The 26,251-nt window shown below is 55.5% G+C and overlaps 1 protein-coding gene across 3 annotated transcripts; it reads left to right on the forward strand.

Annotated features, from left to right (window-relative positions):
* Positions 1-25,541, forward strand: LIMK1 (LIM domain kinase 1). 3 transcript variants are annotated; one of them, XM_028513483.2, is made up of 16 exons: positions 1-55; positions 1,847-1,943; positions 8,286-8,424; positions 8,756-8,865; positions 10,051-10,257; positions 14,571-14,676; positions 14,776-14,942; positions 15,993-16,176; positions 16,977-17,063; positions 17,400-17,531; positions 18,709-18,768; positions 19,036-19,101; positions 21,640-21,796; positions 23,648-23,703; positions 23,938-24,095; positions 24,194-25,541. In XM_028513483.2, exons 1-16 carry the CDS (start codon positions 1-3, stop codon positions 24,354-24,356), a joined length of 1,944 nt encoding a protein of 647 aa, XP_028369284.1. In that variant the 3' UTR covers positions 24,357-25,541. The 3 variants fall into 3 exon arrangements, with proteins under 3 accessions (XP_028369284.1, XP_035876726.1, XP_028369293.1); XM_036020833.1 differs by lacking the exon at positions 1-55 and adding an exon at positions 4,493-4,641 and having other exon boundaries at positions 1,854-1,943; XM_028513492.2 differs by lacking the exons at positions 1-55; positions 1,847-1,943 and adding an exon at positions 5,110-5,258 and having other exon boundaries at positions 24,194-24,356.
* The last annotated feature ends 710 nt before the right edge of the window (positions 25,542-26,251 follow it).

The following is a 26,251-nucleotide window of genomic DNA, read 5'->3' on the forward strand; positions in this document are numbered from 1 at the left end:
ATGAGGTTGACGCTACTTTGTTGCACCTGGAGGGAAGAACGTATGGGAGAGGAAGGTGCGCGGGGCGCGGGCCGGGCGGGGCGCCGACCTGGGGGCCGGCTGGGCGGGGGCGCCTTCTCGGGGGGCCGGGGGCACGAAGGGGGCTGGGCCGGGGCGCCGCGGAGGCCGGGTCTGCAGCGAGGCCGCGCCCCTCCCTCCTAGGGGGGGATGAGCTGGACCTTCCGAAGCCCGCAGGCCCCTCCCTGACACGCTCCCACCACCCTACTCCCGGATTCCCCCTCATCCCCGGTTCCCCCCCTTTCGGCCCTTGGTGGGCTGCCCTCCCGCAAACAGAGAGCCCCTCCTGCCTTTCTTCCCCGCCTTCCCCTAGCCTCCGACCGAAATCACCCGACTGGAGTCCCGGGCGAGCTGCCCCCACCCCCAGCCTTCATCCGCGTGCTCTGTCCACCCGGGGCTTGCCTCGGGCCACCCCTTATCCAGGCTCTATCCTGGCCTGGGAAGAAAGGCTCTAGGGAAGCCCGCAGCCCAGGATCGGAGTCGCCGCCTCACGCCTGCTTGGCTCCGTGACCTTGAGCCAGGCGCTACCTGCAGAGCTTTAGTTTCCTTGTCTGTACAGTTGGGGGCCGCGTAGTTGGACTCCGGTACCGGTGGGTAGGGGCCGAATGGGTAGAGCCTAGAGGAGCCTCTAGGGAGCCGTTGGCAGTATGCTGGGGGCCCCCACCCACTCTCCCTGTAGCAAACCCGGTGCCTGCCATCAGTATTGGCTGGGAGGATGACTCATCCCAGCCTCCTCTTCAGCCCCTTCCCCCTTACTGGAGCTCAAGACTTGGGACTACACGACAGTTAGGGTGTGAAAACCAGAACCCCCAAAACTTCCCCAGCCCAGAGCAGGGTCAGGTCTCCTTCCCTGGGTTTCCTTAACTGCGCCATCACATAGGCCCACCTGGTCTGGACTAGCCAGACCCACCGTCCCTTCCCTCCACCAGGGCCACTGCCAGCCGTCCACCAGGAGCCCACCTCACTATCACCCCTGTCGCAGGTCCCTGGGTCCTCATGGAGGGGCAGGTGGTGGCCTGGGAGGCTGCTATGTGACCCAGCAAGCTTTAATCTCTCCGGGTCTCAATCACTCCATCTATACAAGGGTGGGCCTAGGGGATCTTCCAGGGCCCACCCAGTTCCAGTCGTGCCAGGCCCCAAGGATGACTAAGCATGCCTAGTGGGCAGCTTGTGGAGGTGCCAGGCCTCCCTGGAGCAGGTGTCTGGGAGTGCCCAGTTCTGCAGTCCCACCCCTAGTCAGGCCAGGACATAGCCAAGGCTCATTTGGGGCCGGCACCCCTGAGCTTCCTGCCCTTCCCCTCCAAGGAACTTCAACCCAGAATGGACCAATCCAGTCCTCTCCAGTCCCCACCTGGACTTGAAGTGTCCTCTCAGTACCTTTTCCTTGGCAGGCAGGGGAGAAAAGGAGCTGTGACAAGAATGTCACCGCTGCCTTATTTCTAAATCCTGCTGCTTTTTTTCTCCCCGTTTTCCTTGAGTTGAAGAATGCTGTGGCTGGAGAGTGGAAATCTGATCCTCCTCTTCAGTTTACAGTCAGTTTATAGACAGGGAAATTGAGATCCAGAGAGACTTGGTACTTTAGCCAAGGTCTCAGCAAGACTCGCAAACCTAGCTCCTTTCTTCTGCTCAGCACAGCGGCTGCCCAGCCTGGGTGCTGTGTGTGTGTGTGTGTGTGTGCGTGCACACACGAGGGTGTGTGCACATGCATGTGGGGTCAGCAGGGCAGGCTGGGTCGACACCAAACCAGCTCTGCTAAGAATGGTTTGTGGCTCCCTTTCCACCCCTGCAGGAAGCGAGTTGCCTGTGTGTGCGAGCTGCGGCCAGAGGATCTATGACGGCCAGTACCTCCAGGCCCTGAACGCTGACTGGCACGCCGACTGCTTCAGGTAAGGTGGGGTGCCCTAAGTAAGGCCTGCCAGAGACGAGAGACTGGGCAAGCAATCTGGGAGAGCTGACTGTTCCCCCAGTGCTGCTCTTGACTTCCAGCAAGTCCTTGGCCTCAGTTTCCCCATCTGTAAAACAGGCATTTGGACTAGAAGATTCCTAAAGGTCTCTGTTTTGACATTCTAGACCTCTGAGGAAAAGAGGGGAGAAAAACCTGCCTTTCCACCAGTGTTACCAAGGCCTGCAGGCACCAAGGCAGAGGGAAGACGGGGAGAGCAGTGCACCCTTGCCTTCTGTGTGCTGATACTCCAGGGCAGGAAGGCAGAGAATCCCAGCCTTGAGGAAAGCTAGACCTCCTTCACCGGGCCCCAGGCTAGTTGTGAAACTGCATAGCCCAGACACCAACTCCCAAGTGTTGAAGATAAGGGTCAGGGCTGTGGCTGAGCACTTGGGACCCAAAGATGGTCCAGCAACCCAATGGGACCATAATCAGAAGCAGGGTCAGGGATGGCCTTAGAGTTGGCTCTAGAGCCAGTGTTGGTGTCACAAAGGATGTGAGATTTCCCACGTGGGAAGGAATTTCAGGCTCAGCAGGTGCAAAGGGCCCGGCTCAGTCGGTGAACAGCAGAGTTCAGGTGGAGACACACTTCTAAGGAAGGAAGGTGAAGTTGGGAGGCTCAGCTGGGGTCAGGGCATCGACCCCAGCTGATGGAGTTTATTTCAGCCTGTGGGGACCTCCGACAAAGTTTTTTTTCTTTTCTTTTTTAAGAATAATATCTATCATTTTCTACAGTTTAGTAAGAGCCAGACACTGGTAAGGACTTTGTATAGTTGGGTATTGCATTATCTCCATTAATTGAGACACAGAGGTTAATTCTTTTGACCAAAGTCACACAGCCAGTGAGTAAAATGAATACACAGCACCCACACCACTGGCTAGGGAGGCCACAGGAGAGGCAGGCACCATGCCCCAGGGTTCCCAGGCAGTGTTCAGAAGGAGGTCTTCAGGGAGGCAGGGGATTCTCAGCAGGCAGAGAAGATGGTGTGCACAGTGGGGAGGTGGGGCTTGGGGGCAGCTGAGGGAATGGGAACAGCGGGAACAGCTCGTTTGGTTGGAGCAGATCGAGGGATGAATGGAGGAGGTAGAATTGGGATTGACTTGTAAAGTCCCTGAGCGCCATGATAAGGACCCCCTGAGGGTAGTAGGGAGCCAACAAAGGGATTCAAAAAGCAGAAAATGAGGGAGGGACGTGGGCGAAGTGCTATTGAAAGTGCCATCCCAGTGGCAGATGGTAACTTGTCAGGGAAGGGACGATCACGGTCCAGAGTTCAGAGTCCTGTACTCAGAGTCTGACCCACGACAGTGCCTGAGTGGAGAGAACTGCAGGTATAGGAGGGACAATGTTTGGCAAGTTGTAGTCGCTTTAGCCACTACTTATTGAGCACTCTTTTAATGTCACCTCATTAAACCTTCGACATAATCGAATGAAGCACTGTTACTTGCCCAGCTTGTACAGTATGTGAGAAACGGGGGTTCAGAGAAGTGAATAACTTACTGAGAGTTGCAGCAGCTAGAGGTGGGACTTGAACCTCTGCCTGTCTCATTCCAAATCCCTGCAGAGTTGAAGAGGTCTGGGGGCCTTAGGCTGGGACTGGCAGGGGTGACTGGCGCGGGCTGAATTTAAAGTGGTTTTTACCCTGGTGCTGGGGAGGCCAGTGGCCTGTTGGTTCTGATGGAGTCTTGGGCTGGGTTGGTGGTGAGTTGTGCCCTGTCCCTCTTGAATTGGAGGTGCAGTGGACTATCCAGGGTGGCAGTGCCCAGCCCAGAGCTGGCCGAGATGGTCTGAGGTCAGAGGTGAGAAGGCCGGAGAGAACAGCCTTCCTCAGGCTGGCACCAAGATGGTGGAGAGGTTTGAGGTAGGGCCAAGAGAAATCAGAGTAAAAAGTTAAGGCCCCCTGTGCCTCAGACGGGGAGGGAGATGGTGCCCTGGGAGACTCGGGAGAGGGCCAGGAGTAAAGTAAAGTAGTGGGACAGGGTGCATCGAACTAGCTGTGAAGGGTCCCTGCTGCATTACTGGGGGAGAGACAAGGCCCCTGGCGCGGGTGTGGAAGAAGGCATGATCGGTGTTCCTGGTGTGACGGGGCACAGGGAGGGCTCCACAGGGAGGAGGGCCCTCTGGCAGGAAGAGCCACAGGTCCACAGTGTGGCTTGCACTAGAGTTCTGACATGTGGTGTGGTTCTCTCAACAGCCCCTGGCGAGACCAGCAGTGTCCGTATCCCGTGACAATTAGGAGAAACAGTTTAGGCGGAGTCACTGTTTGTCTGGTCCCCATGGTTAATAGGCAGCCAGTCTGGTTCTCAGTGGGATGCCCAAGGCCCCGGAGTCTGCTTGGTTTCTCCTTGGAAGCATCTCGGTGCCAGGAAGTAGGGCTGGCACCAGCCCCTGGGCTCTGAGGCCTTGCAGTGGGAGAGTTGTGGGCACACAGGATGCATCTGGCATTAACACTAGGGGTCATTGTCACCCCAGGGGCCCCCCTTTCTCTGTTCCAGGCACGCCTCCCGGAAGGTTATGGCCAGGCCCAGAGTGGTCCAAGCTTCTCTTTAGCCCAGCTGCTGCCTTTGGGAGGTCCCTTCCCAGCAGCCTGCTGCGCATGAGCCCTAGTGCTGCCGCTGCTGCTGCCGCTGCTGCCGTAGCTCTGGTAACACCTCCCTGGAGGCTGGGTGGGCTGGCCCTGGGCGAGGAGGGGTGAGCACACAGCCGACACTGTGGGTCTGAGCCTGGGCCAGAATGCAGCCTCCTCCTCTTTGAGGGACCTTTGAAGCAAGGAGGACAGACTGTCCAGGAAAGTCGGCCTCTGTTCTCTTGGGGGCAGCACCGGAAGAAGCAGCTTCCTTTGAGTTTGTCCGTGTCCCCAGAGAGCCCTGAGACCCTAGCGCCTTTGTCAAAGTAGACGCTGAGGAGTGTGGAAGGTGCCTTTCTCAAGGTGTAGGGCTAAGGGCAGAGTGGCTGCCACAGCTTCCCTGTCTGCACTAGAGCCCCGGCGGTGTAAGGCCTTCGACTGCTTCCTGTTGCGGGCTCAGACCAAGTCCTCCTGCACCCACATTGCTGCATTCTCCTCCCATGTGGGTGGCCACACTGGCCCCACCCTCTGCGGCCTCCAATCCTGAGTGCCTGGAGTAGGATGGGGAAGCAGCCAGTCTGTAGGCCCACCCCTGCCCCTTCGCTCCCCATTGGCCCCCAGAGCCCCTGCTGTGGGGAACTGCAGAGGATGCTGGCCTCGCCTCTGAGAAGACGGTGCTTCCTTAGAGGGGCCAAGTAAGTGCAAAGCCCCTTCCCTACCTGTCCCAGGCCTCGGGAAGGGCCCCCCCACCCCCATGTGAGGGCTGGAGCTAGAGGCAACTGTGGGACTAGCCGACCTGGGTCCAGGCTGTGGGGCAGGAGAACTGAAACTGCTGGTCACTGTTGTCCTGTCGAGGGGAAGCAGGCCGCCGCTGAAGCTTCAGGCCTTTCTGGTGCAGTCTCTCCGTGAGCTGGCCCTCCTTCCTTCACCTCTGAGCCCCAGGAATGTGGCCCTGGGTAAAGGGCACGCCTAGAAGGGATGGACCTGTCATTGCAGAGGTTGCCTCTGCCTCTCAGCCCAGGCCTCTCGCGAGTTCCCTAGTTCCTGAGCCTGGCCTTGTCTTCTGCTCTCAGAGATGGGTACCCTGTATGGGGCAGACAGACAACTGTGCTTTAGGACTTCCTCTCCATTTGGCCCTGAGCCATCTCTATACACCCTTAGTACCTGGCATTTCTCTCTTGACATCCCTCGTGGGAGTGGGGGCATGAGTAGGACACCCCTTAGAGCCAGGCCAGCCTGCCCCACCTGCCTCCTCTGGCTTCTGGCTGGATATGGACCTAAGGGATGAAGGGATGGACAGGGTCAGGGGCTCCTGGTACCTTCCATCAGCAAAAGTCACTGAGGCCACAAGTGCCAGCCACCAAGCTGCTGCAAGAGCCTGGGCTAGGTCCCCTATCTGAGATGGAGGTCCCCTGTGCCCTCTCTGAGTTAGAGGAACAGCTCTGAGGATGCTGGGGGGTGGGAACTGCCGCAGATAGAGTGCATACAGCAGGCCTCTCTGGCTGGAACCACTTTGTTCTCTTTGGAGTTCAGTGTTTGTGGATGCCTGGCCCGGGACCTCAGGACCCCTGTAGGCTAATGGCAAAGATTGGTGGGCCAAGAAAGGCTGGCTGTGCAGGCTGGTGCGGGGTCGGGGACACCTAGACAGGCCTCTGAGCAGGCTTCAGGGAAATAGTGACCAGTTTCGATTGCATTCACAGAGCCCTTGGGTGAGTCAGCTTTGGGTCTTCCAGGGCTGTAACAGTGATGAATATTTGTAAAGGAATAGGAGTTTGCAGGCGGGAGAAGAGCAGAGGCAGGACCCCCTTGCCCCACCCCCACCTCTGGCCTTCCTGTATCCTGGCAGCTGCAGAGTGAGGGGGAGACTCCTGTGCTGACACTCCCGTGACGCGATGTGTCTGGTGTCTGGTGAAGTGAATCACTGATTAGCACAGGGCGTGGGGGACCTCCCAGTACACCGCCTCTTTGCAGAGCTGCTCCCCCTCATCACCCTGTAGTGAGATGCCCGCCCCCTGCGGGGCCCAGGGCAGGAAGGGTTGCGGGTGGAGGGGGTGCAGATGACATCATGGCTCTGGTCCAGCTGCTGCTTCCGCTGCTACGTCCCAGGGCAGCCTCCGGAGGCCCTCTTTTATAGGGTGACTGCACCAGACTTCCATTCTGGGCACCACCTTTACCCCCTCACCCTGCCCCTGAACTCAAGCATTTTGTGCCTTCCCTGCCCTTGCCATGCCCCACACCAGCCTGTCCCCTCCCCCCCTTCAGGCTCCCAGACAATAGGGAACAGGCTGGATCCTCTTAAAGGGACAGTGTCCCACCAGCGCTCTTGGCTGCTTTCCTCTCCCTCCTCATTCCCAGTTCCCTGATTAAGGAGCAGTCAGTGAAAGCAGTCGATTCTCTGGGGGGTGGGACTGTCTCACTCAGGTCCCAGTCTTTCCTGTCCCCCTCTCTTCTGGATTGTTTTCCTACTGAGCCCAGATCCTTCTGTCCCTGAGTGACCTTCTCACATTACCCAGAGGGCCTAAAGAGCAGCAGAGCTGGATGGATTCTCTGCATGGTATGTACTCCGGCCTTTGGAACCCTGGATCAGGCCTTTGAAAACATGCCCCTGAGGGCCCACAGGATCCACATTTCTGCATTTGCTCATCCCGGTTTAGCTGGGCTGCTGGTGCCCACCCACTGGGATGGACACTTAGACGGAAAGAAGCCGGGCACGTGGGTCTAGCTCCAGGCCTGTGGGGTGACACTAAGAAGCCAGCACGTCTTTCCTCCCCTATTAACCCTTCAGGGGCCCCACCAGTTGGGCCTCCCCGGTAGCTTCTGGTGGGGGGCAAGGGGACCTTGCCCTGGTGATCCCGTACATGCCAGCTTCCTCCATATGGCACCACTACTTTTCTGAAGGAAAGTGCGAGGACTACGCTCTGGTCGAAGTGGAGGGAGAGGCTATGCTGCCCTGCCCTTTAGCCCCTTGTTGTGACTGGCAGCAAGTGGAAGGCTGGCTGGGGACTAGGAAACCTGCAGATCCCCTCTCTTAACTGATACTGACGGGTCTCTGCTGAACTGAACTCCTGCCTGACCTGGGGCAGTTTAGATGCTCTGAAGCTCATCTGCCTCACCTCTAAAATGGGGATGCCTGTGTCCACCTCATGGTGGCCTGTATTAAATAAATTTAACCAAGACAATGAGAAGGCCTCCAACAGGTCACTTCCATGTGTATGTCAGTTGGCTCAAGCTGCCTCCACATTGCTGGGGGGCAGTTCAGGGAGGCAGAGGGAGGAGCTGACTAGACTGGAGAAGTGGGGCCCAGGGTTTGTTCAGGCCCACCACCTCAATCCTGGGCTCTCTGGTTCCATTTCCCCCTTCGCCTGACTGGTGACCAAGAGCAAGTCACTTACCCTCTCTGGGCCATCTTCCTTACATGACAAGGGGCAAGGGCTCAGCTGAGGAGCACCGCCCACCTGGGGCTGTCAGGGAGCCACATACTCTGGGTGCAGAACTGCTGTCGGTGGTTGTGCAGGCTGTGCACTGCACAGAGGCTTCGAGGGGGCCAGACGGGGCTGAATCCCTCCCTGACTGCACTTGCTAAGCCCTGTACTCCGGTGCAGGCTGCCACTGCCCAGGCCTTTTTCTAAGTCTCATAAAAGCACCTACAGACTGTGGCAGGACCCAGCTGTCAGGGAGGGGTGGAGTGGGCCATGCTAAGCCCCATCTCCTCTTCCACCCAGGTGTTGTGAATGCAGTGCCTCCCTGTCACACCAGTACTATGAGAAGGATGGGCAGCTCTTCTGCAAGAAGGACTATTGGGCCCGCTATGGCGAGTCTTGCCACGGGTGCTCGGAACACATCACCAAGGGGCTGGTCATGGTGAGCACCCCTGCCCCCCTTTCACACCTCACCTGGTGTGTGTGTGTGTGTCCGTGTCCTCACAGGTTTCTCTACTCCAGATCTCTCTCCCATCACCTCTCTCATCGTTCTTTTCACTGGTCTCTAACTCCCCCATGCCTCCTTAATGCATTTGTCTATCTGTACCCCTCAGCCTCCTATCTTTAGAGCCAGCTCTGTCCAGGAGCTCAGCAGCTGGCCAGCCAGACCCCTGAAGTCCGTTGGGGCTGCCCTTCTGAGAGAAGGCCGAGGGGAGGAGGTATGGGGGCTCAAGGGGCTGCTAAGTTGGGTCGTCCCCCCACCCCTCTGCCAGGTGGCCGGGGAGCTAAAGTACCACCCCGAGTGCTTCATCTGCCTCACATGCGGGACCTTCATTGGTGACGGGGACACCTACACACTGGTGGAACACTCCAAGTTGTACTGGTGAGTGCCCTGGCCCCTCTCTGCATCTGCCACGCCCACCTGTATCACAGGTCTCCCACGCTGGGGCCTTTCCCTGCCCGTGTGGGGCAGTCATTCATCAAAGTGCTTTGTAGAAAGGGCTGGGGAATATGGTATGAGAGTCACACTATGGAAGCCTCAGATGTCAGCTTCCTTATAGATGTTTTACTGCATGTGGTGCAATTCTGGCACCAACCATTGACCCTGTGAGTCTAGGGCCCAGTCCCCAACAAGAGCACCCTCTCACTTCAGGCAAGTTCAGGGGTCTTCAGCGCGCTCCCACCTGAGACCAGCTGGTTACAAATCAAGGATTCTCACAAACCCCTCAGGTTTGCTAATTCACAAAATGACTCACAGAACTCTGGAAAGTACTGCAATTAGGATTCCATTTTTTTGAAGGATGCAAGTCAGGATCAGCCAGATGAAGAGACACAAAGGGCAAGGTCTGAGAGAATCCTGAAATCAGAGGGTCTATGCATTCTCCCCATGGAATCAGGACATGTGACCCTTCTCCGCCCCGCTGCCCCCGCATCACCAGAGTTTTTTAATTGAGGTTTTATTATGTAGGCAGAATTGATTGAATGAGTGGGCATGTGATTGGACTCCATCTCCAAATCCCCACCCCTGCTTGGAGTTGGCCTGGGTCAAAGCCCTAGCCTCCTAATTACATGGTTGGCCTTTCTGGTGCCTGACCCCCATTCTAAATCATCTCGTTAATGTAAACTCAGGTGTGGTCTGAGGGCTCAAAACAAAGGCACTCTTATTCCAAGGATTTAGGGCCTCTTTCCCAGAAACCAGGGATAAAGACCAGAGAAATTCTTATCATATAATCTGATAAAACTGGATTTGAGGGCAGCACGGCTTGATCCCACATGGACTTTTAATGACTTACTCCTGAACTGGATTTAACCCCTGGCCTTTTTCCGGTCAGCTTACAACACACAAGAGAGCAGACAAACCCAGAATGACTGAGCACCAGACAGGGCCAAGGGCAGGGCCTTGCAGGTGCAGATTCTGCTCCCAGTCCCACCAGGCTGCTCAGACCCTCCTCCTGTGGGGAGCCGTCATGGGGAGCCTGGGACTTGGGGGTGGGCGTGGTGATGCTGGTGACCGCTGATGCTCTTTTCTTCCCACTCTTTGGGTCTCTGCTGCCTGTGGCTCTTGCAGTGGGCACTGCTACTACCAGACCGTGGTGACACCCGTCATCGAGCAGATCCTGCCTGACTCCCCCGGCTCTCGCCTGCCCCACACAGTCACCCTAGTATCCATCCCAGCCTCAGCTCATGGCAAACGTGGCCTCTCAGTCTCCATCGACCCCCCTCATGGCCCGCCGGGTTGTGGCACGGAGCACTCCCACACCGTCCGCGTCCAAGGGTGAGTGGCTGGCCCGCCGGGGCTGCAGCTGGTGTGGCTGTAGCCGTGGATGCTTTAGACGTGCAGCTGACTCTGGGGCTGGGGCCTCTGAAAACAGGTAGCGCTTAGGTCCAGGTAGAACCCAGTTCTCACAGCCCGCTATACCAGATGCCTGGTTCCTCTAAAAACCATTACAAATGCTAGATAAAATACAGGGTCCAGCCGAAGTAATGGCCTGCTTGAGTGTGGCTGGTAGGGTAATAATGTGGGTGTAATAATATATAGTTTTAATTTAAACATTTCACTTAAATGTCATATGGTGTGCTTGAGCGTGATCTTGTTATGTTATAGAATTACATGCTTATGATTTTGTAATAAAAAGGGGGTGTTATTTGTGCTGGACCCTGTGTTTTAAAATATTTTCGTTAATCCATGCATGATCCAATGAGAAAGAGAAGTGACCAGGTCAGCAATGAGTGAAGGAGGGAGCCCGAGGCTGTCAGCAAAATACTAAAGGTGGCCGCGCTTTAGGGCAAATCTAAATTGGGTGAAGTGAAGCTTTAATTTTCAAGTCCTTTCATGACTGGGTCTCTCAAAGCCTCAACCTGCTAAGGAAGCTAATCTGATAAGAGAACTGCTCCCTCCCCCATTAAGCTTGGACCCCAAAAGGGTTCTCAAGGTGAGGATGAATGAGAAATAAACCACACCTCCCATCAGCGCCCCACTCTGAGAATTGTAAACTGGTCGGAACCTTAATGGAAGGGAAAAGGGAGTCTAACAATTCATAAGTTTGGGATCGAAAGCCAAGTTCAAGTGTCCGGGTGGTTCAAAAAACCTTAAGGCGAAATTGTAAAAATAAAGCACTCCCCAGCTGGTAGTGCTCCCAAGCCCTGACAGAATCAGATGTAGATCCCTTCTGAGGAAACCCACTGCCAGGCTTCACTGAATTGACTCAGGTGAGTGTCCCACGGATGATGAGCGATTCAGTCAGAAATCCCCGCGCACACAGGTAAGGCAGCGAGCAAGGCGCTGTGACCAAGAGTCGGCACAAACAGCAGGAAGCGGAACCAGGCCTGTCAAACCTTCCAGTGTTGGAGTCACCCAAAACAGTATAAAATAATTATGCTCGATATGTTTTAATGAAAAAGATACTTGAAAAATGAATAAAGAGTAATAAATTTGTAAAGGAACTAAATGTAACCCCTAGAAATGAAGTATGTGATTACTAAAATGAAAACATGAATGCAAGCATTTAACAGTAGAGTAGGGTTTAAAACAGCGGAAGAGAGAAGCAGAGACACAAAAGGATGAAAACTGTGAAAGAGACGTTAAGGCACATGGAGGACAGGGAGAGGATCGGACCACCTATTTGGAATCCCAGAAGCACGGAGAACTAATGGGAGAGAGGCACTCTTTGGAGAGGTAATGGCTGCGAACTTCCCGGAACTGATAAAAGACCCAATCCACAGACTCAAGCCCAGTAAATCCCAAACAGCAAAATAAAAAGAAATCCACCCACAGATCACCCAGCTAGTGAAACCAGCACACCAAAGGCAAAAGAAAAGACCTTCGAAGGCCATAGAAAATAGACAAGTTGCCTTCAGAAAAGGACAGTTGGACTGACAGCTGATTTCTCAACAGAAACCATCCAGGCAAGAAATCAGTGAAGTCATACATTTAATGCATTGAGCAAAAAATAACCATCAACCTAGAATTCTATATTTGAAAATATCCTTCAAGAAGGAGGGTCAAATAAACATGCTAAGGCAGACAAAACAGAGAAAACCAAGATTTATACTAGCAGACCGTGCCCAAAGAAAATCGTGAAGGATGCAGCAAAGGTCTGAGATGCCAGAAGGAATGAAGATTAGGGACCCAGCCCAGTGACAGTGAGCCACTCCCTTGTCCCCTCCGGGCTTTGGGGTCTTTGAACAATGAGGAAATTGGACACTTGGGAGCCTTCCCAGATCTGTCCAAGGCCTTTACTGACTCTTTGAAAAATAGTTTTAAATGTCTCCCTTGTCTGGACGTTAAATGCCTGGACATGAGAACCAAGAGCCAGCCTCCATTGGATTCAGTGAAGTTTCTCACATACCTGCTGGGTGCCAGGCACCACGCCTCGGAGCTGATGAGAAGTGAAGATGGTACTGGGACGGAGGATGCTGTCGGGCTTGACTATGCATCCCCACCCCCTACCTTGAGCATCAGCCAGGCCAGCAGCTGCCTCACATGCACAAGTAAGCAGACAGACTGGTGAGAGAGATGGGGAGACTCCCAGGCCAGCTGGTGCCTGACAACCAGGCAGAATTTTAGAAATGAAGAGCCAGTAGCACCTCCCCCCCAACCCCCCCATCTCCCTTTCTGGCTGAGCGTTCTTTCTAGCTAACATCTGCTTTCCAGTTTCTGCAAAGAGCCACCCCCTTCTCAGAAGCTCCCAGGTTGCCCAAAGGCTGCTAACCGGATGTACTTGTTTTAAACCAGTCTTGGTGAAGCACTTTTCATTTTATTTGTAGTAGCATTTTAAGGAAAGTTTAATTTATCTGTGACCCTCTGTTGCCTTAAAAGGAGACTGAGGGAGAAGAGATGGAGAGTCTAATATATATACATTTTAGGAAAAAAACAATGAAAATGTGTTCATTGTTTTTTCTTTTCAACTTTTCATCTTGCAATTTACAAATTTACAGAAGACTTGCTAAAATAATAAGTATATTGAATGACTATAAACCCTTTAACTTTTTGCCATGTTTAGGGGCGGGGTGTTTCCCTCTACATTTGTGTGTGTGTGTGCACATTTACTGGTTTGTATTTGTATACACACATATGTACATTTTGTTATTACTAAATCATTTGGGAATAAGTTGCAGACATCATTGACCCTTCCTCCCCACCCCACCCCCCAAAAAAAAACTCAAAGAAACTTGACATTCTCCTAAAAACGAGGGTATTCTCTTACATAATTTTTGCTTGTATCTTACATGTAATCATGACATTTAGGAAATTTAACATTGATTCAGTGCTTTTATGCAACTTACAATCCATTCTCAGATGTTGCCAGTTTTCTCAGCACCTCCATCAGTTTCCTCGATCCAGGATCCAGTTCGTGACCCTGCATTTCACTGGTCCTCAAGTCCCTTCGGTCTTTTTTAATTTGTGACAGTTCCTTAGCTTTTCATGGTCCTTTGTGACATTTATGAGGAGTGCAAGTCAGTTGTTAAGTGGAGTATCCCTCTGTCTGATGTTTCCTCTGTATTAGATTTAGGTTATTGTGCGTTGTGGCCTGTTACTGCGCAAGCGATGCCACGTCCACTTCACGCATCGTGCACGTGGTGTCAGTAAAGCGTGCCCTTCCTGGGGAATTCGGCTCTGGTTCCCTGACAAAGTACAAATAATCCTCTGCTGGAAAGGACATTTTTTCCCTTTGCAATGTAATCTATAAGTCATTTATGAGATTTGCCTTTGTCAATATCCTGTTCCCCAAGGACCTGTCACCAAATGATGCTAGCATCCACAGATGATTCTTATCTGTACCAGTTATTACCACAATGGCTACAAAATGGTGATTTCGTAACTCTGTTCTTCCTTCTGCATGTACTACCTGGCTTTCCAGTGTAAGGAAGAGCTCCCCCATGTGAGAATATGCTCTTTATAATGAAAGTTTTTTATGAATCTGTTTTCCATAAAATCGTTAGTCTCCTCTCTCCTGTCTCCCAGCCCTTCCCCACCTCAGGACAGGGGCAAAGTGAACATTCTTTAAAAAGCTTTTATGAAGACAAAGGGAAACCAGATAACTAAATACCAAAGAGTTAAAAGAAGCAATTAAACTTGGCAAACTGGCCATTCCTTGAGGGAACTTATGGCCCCTAACCAGGGTGTTATCCGGCCACCACTCTGCAACTGTGGCTCAGGGCAGGCTGCCAGTCCCTTCCTGCTGCTTCTGGGGGGATGGGGGCCTTTACCCCATCTCTCAGGGCAAGTGTGGGAGTCGGGAAGGAAGCCAGCAGACCCAGACCCTTTCGGGACTCGTGGCATTCATCTGCCCCAAGCACCCCTGGAAGCTCGTCCACAGCAGACAATGCTCTGCCGAACGGGAGCCCCTGAGCGCATGGGGCTGTGCCACCCTTCCCCGGTGTCACAGGGCAGGCATCGGTGATTAATTACAGAATGCTTCCCCCCAAACCAGAACTCCGGGTTCTAGACCATTGCCACCTACTGATCACACAAGACAGAATCATCTGTCCCCTCACCCCGACGTGATCCCTCTGCTTTGGTGTCCTCTCAGGGCTCTAGGGGGCAGGCAGGGGGCCAAGGGTCTGACCACCGCTCTGTGCCCACAGAGTGGACCCAGGCTGCATGAGTCCAGATGTGAAGAATTCCATTCATGTTGGAGACCGGATCCTGGAAATCAATGGCACACCCATTCGGAACGTGCCCCTGGATGAGGTATGGGTCCTGAGTCTGGTAAGCAGGACGGAAGGCGGTGCCTTCAGTACCGCCTCCCACCACCTGGAGCTCACCTGTCCACACACCTGTTCTCCCCAGATTGATCTGCTGATCCAGGAAACCAGCCGCCTTCTCCAGCTGACGCTTGAGCACGATCCCCACGACACGCTGGGCCATGTGGCGGGGCCTGAGCCCAGCCCCCTGGTCTCCCCAGCTCACACTCCCAGCGGAGAAGCAGGAAGCTCTGCCCGACAGAAACCTGTCCTGTAAGTCCGCCCTGCACCTTGGTGTATCTAGGTACTTTCACTGACACTGGGTCTCAGGATGGGACCTGATCCCCACCCTTCGGGTGCTCAGTCCATGAGGTAGTCAGGCCTGCAAAAAGGCAGGCCCGCAGAAGGTGCTAGGGACGATGCAAGAGGAAGAAAGGGTGATGAGAAGTGGGAAGACAGGTGGTAGCAGCTCCCCGAGCTGGGGATTATTTGCGCAGAATGATGGGAGCCTTGGGTGTGGTTTGGGAGGAGTGGCTTCCAAGTAGAAGCAAATTGCAGGGCTTGAGATGTGGGCGGGGTCTTTGACGCCGTCTGCCCTCAGGGTACTGCAGCAACATGATATTTTTCAGAGACCACTCTGGTCCCCTGTGTGGAAGGGCACCCAAGGCCAGAGACAGCTAGAGAGTTATTGTGGTGGTCCAGGTGTGAGGGTGCCCCGTACCCTCTTGCAGGGGGTTGGGAGACACAAGGAAGAAACCCAGAAGCACCCTGGTCCTCACTGTACTCATCATGGGCCTGCTCAGGACTCCTCGTAAAGACTTGGGGAGGCGGAGAGGACAACGCCTGGGGGCACAGCCTTTACTCTAAGAAACAGTGATGTTGAAGTTATGTATTTTCTCCCCATCTGTGTTTATCTGGAGCTCCTGCCACCCTGTAGGGCCACCTATATGGCACGGCTTCCTAGGCAGGAAGCTTCTGTACCCAGGACCCAAATGCTCAGAGACAGAAGTGTCTGACCCAGGGCCACCAGGCGGAGAAACCCAAGGATAAACATTCCTACCAAGGGCACCTGAACAATAGTGGGCCTCAGACAGGAAGGCCGAGCAGGAAGGGCCATCAGGATAAGGCGAAAGCCTGTGACCGCCCCAGGAGAGAGCTGCCCTGTGCTACCCCCTCGGGCCAGATGAGTGTGCATACACTGACACAGAGGGGAGCATGACAGGCAAAAGGAAGGGGCAGGCTGAGGCCTGGCTGCGCCCAGTGGGCCTCAGCCAGGTGTCCACATGCCCCCAATGGCACTGGGCTTGTGTGTGTGCCCCCCAGGAGGAGCTGCAGCATCGACAGGTCTCCAGGCGCTGGCTCACTGGGCTCCCCTGCCTCCCAGCGCAAGGATCTGGGGCGCTCCGAGTCCCTCCGCGTGGTCTGCCGGCCACACCGCATCTTCCGGCCATCGGACCTCATCCACGGGGAGGTGTTGGGCAAGGGCTGCTTCGGCCAGGCCATCAAGGTATAGAGCACGCCATGCGGGGATGGGCCAGGAGTGGGAGGGGGGGTCTCTATTCTGCCTCCTCCCACCATTGCCTCTAGGAATCCATGTAGAAGGGGCTTCAGACTTCCTGGCCGGTACTCACCTCCTCCTAGGCCTCCCTGAGCTAGTGACAGGGAGGGGACCAACTCCAGACAGACCCAGAACCTCATGTGGAGGAGGTCGTTAGAAGGTGGGGAAGGGGGAGGACAGCCCAGCCAGACCCTGAAGGTCTTGTGCTGAGCTTGATGCCAGCCCACTCCCGGCTCGGGGCTCGGGGCTGGGGGCTCAGGGCTGCTTCCCCTTCATACTGTCCCCAGCTGAGACATGAGCCCTTCCCTGGCTCTCCTGTCACTGGCTAGGACTAGGCGAGAAGATCCAGGATTATACAAAAGGCACTGACAAGGCCACCCACATGCCCTTGTTGAGATTGGCCCTGGCCCCCAGCCCTTGTCCCTGGTCCTCTTGCCAGGGGAGGAGTCACTGGTAGAGCCACATTCTAGCTGCTGGTAGCAGCCCAGCAGAGCAGAGCAGAGCAAAGAGCTGGCCTCTGGTCAGGCAGCCCTGGAGCTGGCCCTGCTAGCAAACCTCTGAGCCTCAGTTTCCTCATCTGTAAAGGTATTAAGGCCTTGTGCCCTTGAGGGCCAGGAAATATCTATGAAGATCTTGAGGCTGACTGTTGATCTCCCTGTCAGTCCTGGGGTAGGGCTGGGGCCTCCGACAAGTTGGGCTCAGAGCAGAGCCTCTATCTTCTGTCTCCATGCCTCGGTGTTCCCACGCAGGTGACACACCGGGAAACGGGTGAGGTGATGGTGATGAAGGAGCTGATCCGGTTCGACGAGGAGACACAGAGGACATTTCTCAAGGAGGTCAGTGAGTGGAACTGCCACCTCCTCTTCACCAGACTTCTGGAATGTGCTGTGGTCCCTGCCCCTTTCCCTCATTGAGGGGGGGTGGCAGAGGACATGACACTCAGCTCACATATTGAAAGAAGAGACAGTGTCTGCCAGGAGGGCAAGAAGGACAGGGCCACCCCTGGGGCTCTGAGCAGCTTAAACAGAGCACCGTGGCCAGCGGGAGTGACAGGAGCCCCAGAGGGTGAGGGGGGCTCCTCCGTCTTGGGCACTGTCTGTGGCCTCTGGGACAATGGAGAGAGACAGAGATGTGGGCACAGCCCCGGGCCCAGCCTGTTTGCTCCCCACCAGGTCAAGGTCATGCGATGCCTAGAGCATCCCAATGTGCTCAAGTTCATCGGGGTGCTCTACAAGGACAAGAGGCTCAACTTCATCACCGAGTACATCAAAGGGGGCACCCTCCGGGGCATCATCAAGAACATGGTGAGTGCTGGGCTGCCCCATGCCAGGCACCTCCCCTCTGGGCCCTGTCGCTCCTCGGTGGGGTCAGCCTCTGGTCTCAGAGACCCTCCAAAGCCTGATTCGGAGGAATCCAGTAGGGCCACACAGGCTCCATCTGAAGCCGGGGAGAAGCTAGGGCCCAGAGAGGGTGGCAGCTTTGCTGAGGAGACACAGAGGCTGTCATGAATTAGCCGCCCTTCAGGGCCACGGGCCTGACGCAGCCACACCTGCCACAGGTCAAACACCTGAGGAGAGCCCCTCCCGTTATCTCTTCTTAGTGGGCCTTTGTTTTGCTTCTGGTGAAACCAAACAATTGCACTGTTCACCACGTTCCATAAAATTCAGAATTTTCTTTAAAAAATGACAAAACCATCTTTAGAAACAGAGTGCTTGGAGGGGCGCTCCCAGCGGTCTCCTGCTGCTGGCAGCGACCCTGGGACCCGGTACTAGGGCCCTCTCAGCGTCACCCGGTACCTCGAGATCCCGTCCGCCTCCCATGCCTGCCGTGGGTTCCTCACCCCTCGGCGGAATTACCTGGCATTGCCAAAGTGTCACTCCTGTGGGCTCCTAACACACATAGCTTCTCAGAGGGGTCTCCGTCTCCGGGGTCGGGTACTACTCAAGAACACTGGGCTGCACCGGCTTTGGCTCCCTAACTGCACCCTGAGTCTTTAATTCGCTCTCATGGCCTCACCTCCTGCTGGAGGTCTCCTAGGGGACGCGGCGAGAGACGGTGTTTCCCCACATGGCTGGAGCCCAAAACCCTTCTCTCCTGAGTGGCGTGGCTGGCCTTCTGCAGGTGACCCCACCAGGCCCACCTACCTCTGATGGTCCACAGAAGTAGCTTGAGATTTTTTAAAAATTTGAAAGAATGGGATATTGTATAAGATAAAAAAGATTTTTTTCTCAGAGGTGGTGATCAGGAACTAGAGAGGAGCATTCCCCTCCCCTCCCTTTTTACTGTTTGGAATCAGCCTGTTAGAAAATTATTTGGAACTATCTACCCACACCCCTTAGAAGGAACAGGTGTGGGTGCAGAAGAGAGGAGGGGTTTCAGACCCTCTGGGACACTCGCCCCTCCGCCTCTCCCTCACCCACTTGTCCTGCCACTGTGGCCCCGCTGGCCCCTCCTGGCCATTGTTTCTCCGCCCGCCCGCAGGAGAGCCAGTACCCGTGGAGTCAGAGGGTGAGCTTTGCCAAGGATATTGCTTCAGGGATGGTGAGTAGGCTCTGCTTCTGACTTACGGAGTCTGGGCTGGGTGACCCAACCCCACTTATAAAGACTTTCTCTCTGCTGACCTAAAACTCCACAAGGATTTAGAAATGGAAACCACAGGGAAGCTTTGGGAGTGGGCAGAGGGGCTTGAATGGAGAGTGGGAAGAGCACCCGTAGCTGGCCTGAGTGGGAGGGGAGACGGGAGGCTCTGGGGACCGGGCTGGGGTCCTTTGGCACACTGCCCCCTGACCTCTGTGCCCCCACCCCCAGGCCTACCTCCATTCCATGAACATCATCCACCGGGACCTCAACTCCCACAACTGCCTGGTCCGTGAGGTGAGCAGCCTGGGCCTGGGAGGGAGGGGCAGCAGGAGCCCTGCACACCACGCTCCTAGCCTGGGGGCCTTCTCTGAACAGGGGTTTCTGGGTAGACGCCTCCACTCCAACTAGGCCCATGGGGAAGCAGCTCAAGGCCAGGAGGCAAACAGACCTTGCTTGCAGTGTGGCTGCAGCTCTCTGAGCCACTAACCTTGCAGGTTGTAGGCGGCAAAGGAGAAACTGATATGTAAACCGTAAAGGACTGGGAGTGTGGCGTTCACCGAAAACGGCCATGGCAGAGTGGCCAGGCCTGCGCTGGGCAGCGCCCACAGCTGTGGGCCTACAGTTGGGCCTGGGAGCATGGGCTGGGGTGGTCAGCACAGGCTTCCTAGAAGAGGGCTGGGGCAGTGGGCGCAGGGAGTCTGGAGTGAAACAACCACAGGCAGTTTCAGAAGGGAGAGGGAGCAACCAACCGTGCCCAACTAGAGAGGTTTCTGGGGCTGCCAGAACACAGTACCACAGGCTGCGTGGCGTAAAGTAACAGAAACGTGTTCTCAGGTTCAGGAAGCCAAAGGTCCAAAGTCAAGGTGTTGGCAGGGCTAGTCCCCTAGAGGCCCCGAGGGAGAGTCGGGCCCGGCCTCTCTCCCGGCGTCTGGCGGCTGCTGGCACTGCTTGGTGTTCCTTGGCTGAAGCTGCATCACTGCAGTCTGCCCCCGTCTTCACGTGGCCTCCTTCCCTCCGCGTGTCTGTGTGTCCTCCTCTCATGAGGACATTGGATTCGAGGCCCACCCTGATCCCATGTGACCGCATCCTAACTCATTGTATCTGCAAAGACCCTATTTCCAAATAAGTTCACATTGGGGTTCTGGCAGACATGACCCACCACACTCCAGGCAGGGCAAGACCCGCCCCAGGAGGAGGAGGTTCTCCAGAAAGGTGTTTGCCCAGTGAATTCAGTGCGGGACGAGTGTTTCTGATGGTGGGAGTGCGGCATGCAAAGGCCAGCGGTATGACAGTCGGGAAGCCTTGAGTTGCTCGCTGTCAAGTGGGGGTCTCAGCCCTCTGACATCCGATGGGCTGTGGGAAGCAGTGGCCAGTGAGCCCAGAGAGGTGCGTGAGGCTAGATCCACCCCACGAGCCTCCCAGAGAGCCTGCTTAGACTGCCCCTGCTGGCAGTGGGCGTCACTGCAAGGCCCTGCCAGTGCTCTGGGCAGGGTGAGGACAGGGAGACCTGTCACAGCCTTGATCCCACAGCACGGCCCATCGTTTGAGAATCCCATGAGGGTTTTGAGCCCTGCTGTCCCCAGAGTGCATCTGTGCACAATTTCAAAACCTCGGCCTCCAGTGTGGGGCCTCTGAGAATGCAGTGGTCACCGTGGCTGCTTCCCATAGCAGAGTCCGCAGAGCCTGCACCATTAAGTCCTGGGAGACTCATCGAAAGTGCACCGTCTGGAGCCCCTCCCCCCTCCCACCCCCACCTCAGGCCTTCTGAAAAGGATGGGGCAGGAACAGCTTGTGGACAATCCTGATGGACCCTGGCATTCAAAAACCACTGCCCAAGGGTCTGGGGACCTCAGGTCAAGATCCCTCAGCTACCCACCCACCTGGTATTACCCCTGAGGAGATGGAGCTCTGAGAGGGACTGTTCCACCTGAAGCCCCATCGAGGTGGGTGAGGGCCGCAAATGCCTCCCCTCTGCCACTTGCCGTCTCTGTAGAGTCTTTTCTGGGTGACTGTCCACATCTGTGTCGCTCCCAAAGGCAGCACGGGGTTCCTCCCTTCAGAGTGCACCTGGCCCTAACTGCCACCTGCCCGGGGCCCTGCCACCTTAGCCTCTCTGTGTCCACTCCTCGGTGTCACCCAACAGCTTCCCATCCTGGAGCTGGCAAATAGGGTCCAGAATTCCAGGGCCCCGGGCACCAAGCCCAAGAGGCTGGGCTGTGGGGCACTCGGAGGACCTCCCTAGCTCCCTGACTTGGCACTGTGCCCTGGGCCTCCCTGCCTGTCCCTCATCTCAGGAGGCTCCGTCCGTGATTTTCCTGCCTTGTGGGATTGACATAGCAGTTAGCACCCCGATTCTGCCAGGGTTCTGGCCCGGGCCCTGGGAAGGGCCCCGCCACACCTGAAACAGTAGAGCCAGAGGCTCCAGAGTCCTGGGTTTTTGAATCCCAGTCCTGTCCCTGGCCAACCGGGTGGCCTTGGGCAACTTTCTTCACCCCTCTGGGCCTGAGTCACCTCACCTGTAAGATAGCATGTACCAGGTTGTTAGAGAATTAAGAGATAAATGATAACAAGGGGAGTGGGGCCCCACTGGTATTTTCTGAAGCTTTGGGCAGCTCCATTCGCAAAGAGCAGAGGGGCTTGGGGGAGGAAGGGGGTCCTCACCCTGCACCTGAGCCCCTCTGAGCAGTGGGGTTTTGACCCCCTTGGCAAGCCCCCAGGTGTCAGAGGTGTGTTCTCTGGCTGGCTGTGGGTTGGCGTGGGTCCGGGCTAGGAGCACGTAGCTGGATGAGGCAGGAGCATGCTCAGTGTGACCCTGCTTCCTCATCACCCCAGAACAAGACTGTGGTGGTGGCTGACTTTGGGTTGGCACGGCTCATGGTGGATGAGAAGACTCAGCCGCAGGACCTGCGAAGCCTCAAGAAGCCAGACCGAAAAAAGCGTTACACGGTGGTAGGCAACCCATACTGGATGGCACCCGAGATGATCAATGGTGAGTGGGCGGCCCCACCACTCATATGTCCCAGGGACTCCGGGGTCCCAGGCAGAGCTGCAGCCACCCAACCCCTGGCCTCCCCAGCCCTTCCACTTCTACTTTGAGTCCTATGTGAGCTTCCTGTTGCTGGTGTAACAAATTACCACACACTTGACCTAAAAAAACCCCAATCGTTGTGTGGTTCTGGAGGTCAGGAGTCCAACAGCAGTCTCACTGGGCTAAAGTTAGGCGTCAGCAAGACTAGCTCCTTCTGAAGGCTCTAGGGGAGAGCCTGTGTTCTTCTTCCAGCTTCTAGAGGCCACCTCATTCCTTGGGTGGTGGCCCTTTCTTCCATCAAGGCTAGCCGCCTGGCATCTTCTCTCTGATGTCTGTGTCCAGTGTCACATCTCTCTCCTTGACTCTGATCCTCCTCCCTCTTTCATAAGGACCTTTGTAATTGCACAGGGCTCACCCCAATAATGCAAGATAATCTCTCCATCTCAAGATCCTTAACTTAGTGACACCTGCACAGTCCCATATAAGGCAGCATATTCACAGGTTCCAGGGCTCCAGACATGGACATTGTGGGGGGGCGTTATTCATTCCCTCTCTCTCTCTCTCTCTCTCTCTCCCCCCACCCCCTCACTCTCTCACCCCCAGTCTCTTACCCCACCCCACTCCCTTTCTTTTTTTAATCAGGCCTGCCACACAGCAGTCCTATGTATGCCTAGATCGCGGGTTATCCGCACCTCCATGGGCAGGTGGCATGCCAACATGGGGTCATCTTGGCACCAGCTCTGACCGAAGCTAACATAGCCCCCCAGATAACTTCATCTGTAAGGGGTGGTATAAGGATTAAAGTGATAAACTAGGCAGCATTCAATAAACAGGTGGCTGTATTGATTGTTTTTAACACCGTGAATTAGATGGTATTCTTCCCATTTTACAGATGAGGAAACTGAGGCTTAAAGAGTCTATATCGGTTCCTGAGGCTGCTATAACAAATCACCACAAAGTGGGTGGCTGAAAACAAAAGAAGTTTATTCTTTTATATAAGGTTCTAGGAGACAGAAGCAGAGCTGTGCCCACTGCAGACTGTAGGGGAGGGTTTGTTCCGTGCTGCTTCTAGCTCCTGGTAGCTGCCGTGGCGTTCCCAGGCCGCATCATTCTAGTCTCTGCTTCCACCTTCCCGTGGCCACTGGCTCCTCTGTTGTGTGCCTTCTCTCCTGTCTCTCTCTCTCCCCCTTTTTAAAAAAGATGTTATTTATTCTTACAGAGAGGGGAAGGGAGGGAGAGAAACATCGATGCAAGAGAGACACATCAATCGGCAGCCCCTCATACGTGCCCTGCCTGGGGACTGAACCTGAAACCCAGGCGTATGCCCTGACCAGGAATTGAACTGGCGAACTTTCGCTTTGCGGGATGACGGCCAACCCACTGAGCCACACCAGTCAGGGCTCTTCTGTCTGTCTTTTAAAGACACTTGTGATGGCATTTAGGGCTTCCCTGGGTAATCCAGGATTATGTCATCTCAAGACCCTTCGTGATATCTGCAAAGATCGTATTTCCAATGAGGTAACCTTCACAGGTTCCAGGGGTCTGATGTGGTTATCCTTCAGGGCCACCGTGAAGTTCATGACTTGTCTGGAGTCATACAGCTCATCAGTGACTGAGCTGAGCCTGGAACCCCTTGCCGAGGGCTGTCGTCCTTGCCCCACAACAGTTTGCTCAGACCTGGTGGGGTTATGGGCAGAGCATCTGACCCGCTGGCCTGGGCAGCCATGAGACTGATCAGCCCTGGCCTAGCCCCCCTCCCAGCTGGCCTTCCTGGCCCTGCCTCACCCAGTAACCGTCTGTCTCTCTGTCTAGGCCGAAGCTATGACGAGAAGGTGGATGTGTTTTCCTTTGGAATCGTCCTGTGTGAGGTAGGTCCCGGGGTGGGCAGCTGTTGGTGTCAGGCCCACTGGCTCCTCTCCACTCCCCACCCTCCCAAGGCTGCAGGCTGGAAGTCTGCAGGCCCCTCGAGCCAGGCACGCTCCTGGGAACTGGGCTGCCCACAGCAATTTGCATCCATGCCCAGTGTGACCTGCTCACAAACCCACCTGGGTGGCGCCTGGCCCCAAGGGCTCCTGGGTAACTGCTTATCCTGTGCTGGACAGATCATCGGGCGGGTGAACGCTGACCCTGACTATCTTCCCCGCACCATGGACTTTGGCCTCAATGTGCGAGGCTTCCTGGACCGCTACTGCCCCCCAAACTGTCCCCCGAGCTTCTTCCCCATTACTGTGCGCTGCTGTGATCTGGATCCCGAGAAAAGGTGAGTGGGGTGGGGCTTAACCTGGGCAGCCTTGGGGGTGGGCCAGTCCCCTGCAAAGCCAGAACCCACCGTCCCTGTCCCCCCACCTGTCACCCCAGGCCCTCCTTCGTGAAGCTCGAGCAATGGCTGGAGACCCTCCGAATGCACTTGGCTGGCCACCTGCCACTTGGCTCACAGCTGGAGCAGCTGGACAGGGGCTTCTGGGAGACCTACCGGCGTGGTGAAAGTGGACTGCCTGCCCACCCCGAGGTCCCTGACTGAGCCCAGCCCACCCAGAATCCCCGTCCCCACTGCAGAGAATCCACCCTGCACCAGATTCCTGTGTAGGAGGTAGCTGGGTGTGGAGCCCTCAGAGGGCAGCGGGCACCCAGCCCCCTCCCCAGCACCAGGCCCTGACTTGCCTCCTCCTCCCCTGTGGGCCGTGGCCCCTACCCCATCTGCCTCTGGCCCCAGAGCCAGCCTGGCTGCACATACACCATCACCTCACCCCGCCTTACCTCTGTCTCAGTGGGGCTGCCCCCTCTTGCTTCTCCTTGCATGAGCTGGAGGGCCCATGTGAGTTGTGCCCTACCCCGCACCCCAGCAGTCCTGCACACCCTCCACCTGTCTGCAGCTCCTCCAAGGCCTGCCTGGAGGACAACTTCAGACTGTGCCCTGTCACAGCTGGGTGCACGGGGACGGGGTGGGGGGTGTCAAGGGACAGGCTGTGTTCCCAGGAGCCATAAGGGAGTCTGGGGCCTGTCACCCCCAGGGGTGTCTAGGTAGTAGCAGGTATTAATAACTATCCAAACCCCCAAAGCAGGGAGAGGTCTGCTCCTACAGGGGGACATCCCTGCTGTCTGGGCAGCAGCCCTTCCTGCTTTGGGTCTTTTTGTTTCTTTATTGAAGCCACTTTAGTGAGAAGCACGTACCAGGCCTCAGGGTGGAGGGCAGTTCCCTGCGCCCGAGCTGCTGGGAGGAGCCGCAGAGGGAGGTTGGGCAGAGCAGACGAGGCAGGCATCCACCAGCATCGCAGCCCCCTGAAGTTCATCTCAGCGTCCCCTCCTGGGCCTCTCCCCGAGGCTCCCTACCAGTGGCTGGAAGCCCCTGCCTCTCCCCATGTCCCTCTGTCCTCTGGGTTCTTTCTGTGTAATCTATTTTTTAAGAAGAGTTTGTATTATTTTTTCATACGGCTGCAGCAGCAGCTGCTGGGAGCTTGGGGTTTTATTTTTTTGGCGGGTGGGGTGGGGGGGCCATTTTGTCACTTTGCCTCAGTTGAGCATCTAGGAAGTATTAAAACTGTGAAGCCTTCTCAGTGCACTTGAACCTGGAAAACAATCCAAACGAGCCCACGGGACTGCGACTCAGGGAGGTGGGACAGTCACCTCCATCCAGGAATCTTGATGTCTAAGGAACAAAACCCAGACTCAGAACAATAAACTCAATTCCGTGCTCCCCCCACCCAGATCCTGCGTAGCGATGTGTGTCTGGGGGCCCGGAGGAAGTAGGACAGGAGAAGAGCTTTGTGACTAGAGGCCTGGTGGGAAGACATAAACGGGATGGGGGTGGGCAGAGGGGGCAGAGGGCAAGAGCAGAGGTGGTGGCCCATCGGGACAAGCAAAGACTTCCCTGGAGCCGGGTTTGGGAGGGGGAAGAGTAGGGAAAATATCAGGGGATATATTGCTTTCATTTCATGTTTTCTTCATTCTAAAACTTAAAGGGTTCAATCAGGAAAACAGAAACCACACTAGCTATTTCAAATATACAGTGTTTAATCTGGGGAATTTTCACACAGCTGTTGAAACAGTGGGTGCTGAGGTAACCTGGAGACGATGATGAACGGCAGGAAGCAGCTGCCACCCTTTGGGGGCATTTAAGGAAAGAGGAGGTGACATAGTTATCTGATGTAATACAGCTCATCACCCTTTAAACCTGGTGGCTTAAAATAACAGTGACTACTCAATGTCTCTGTCCAGAATTTGGGAGCAGCGTGGGTGGGTGGGTGGTTTTGGCCTGGGATCTCTCCTGAGGTTGGGTTCATGGTTCTGTTTTGGAATTTGTCCAGAGATTGCTGGATGGTTCTTGTTGGAGGTTTCTCTTGAGGTCAGTTGGGTGACTCTGGTCTGGAGTCTCTCCCAAGGTTGCGGTCAGATACTGCCAGGGGCTTCAGTCATTTG

The sequence above is a fragment of the Phyllostomus discolor genome, chromosome 3, assembly GCF_004126475.2.
Source record: "Phyllostomus discolor isolate MPI-MPIP mPhyDis1 chromosome 3, mPhyDis1.pri.v3, whole genome shotgun sequence".
Lineage (NCBI taxonomy): Eukaryota > Metazoa > Chordata > Mammalia > Chiroptera > Phyllostomidae > Phyllostomus > Phyllostomus discolor.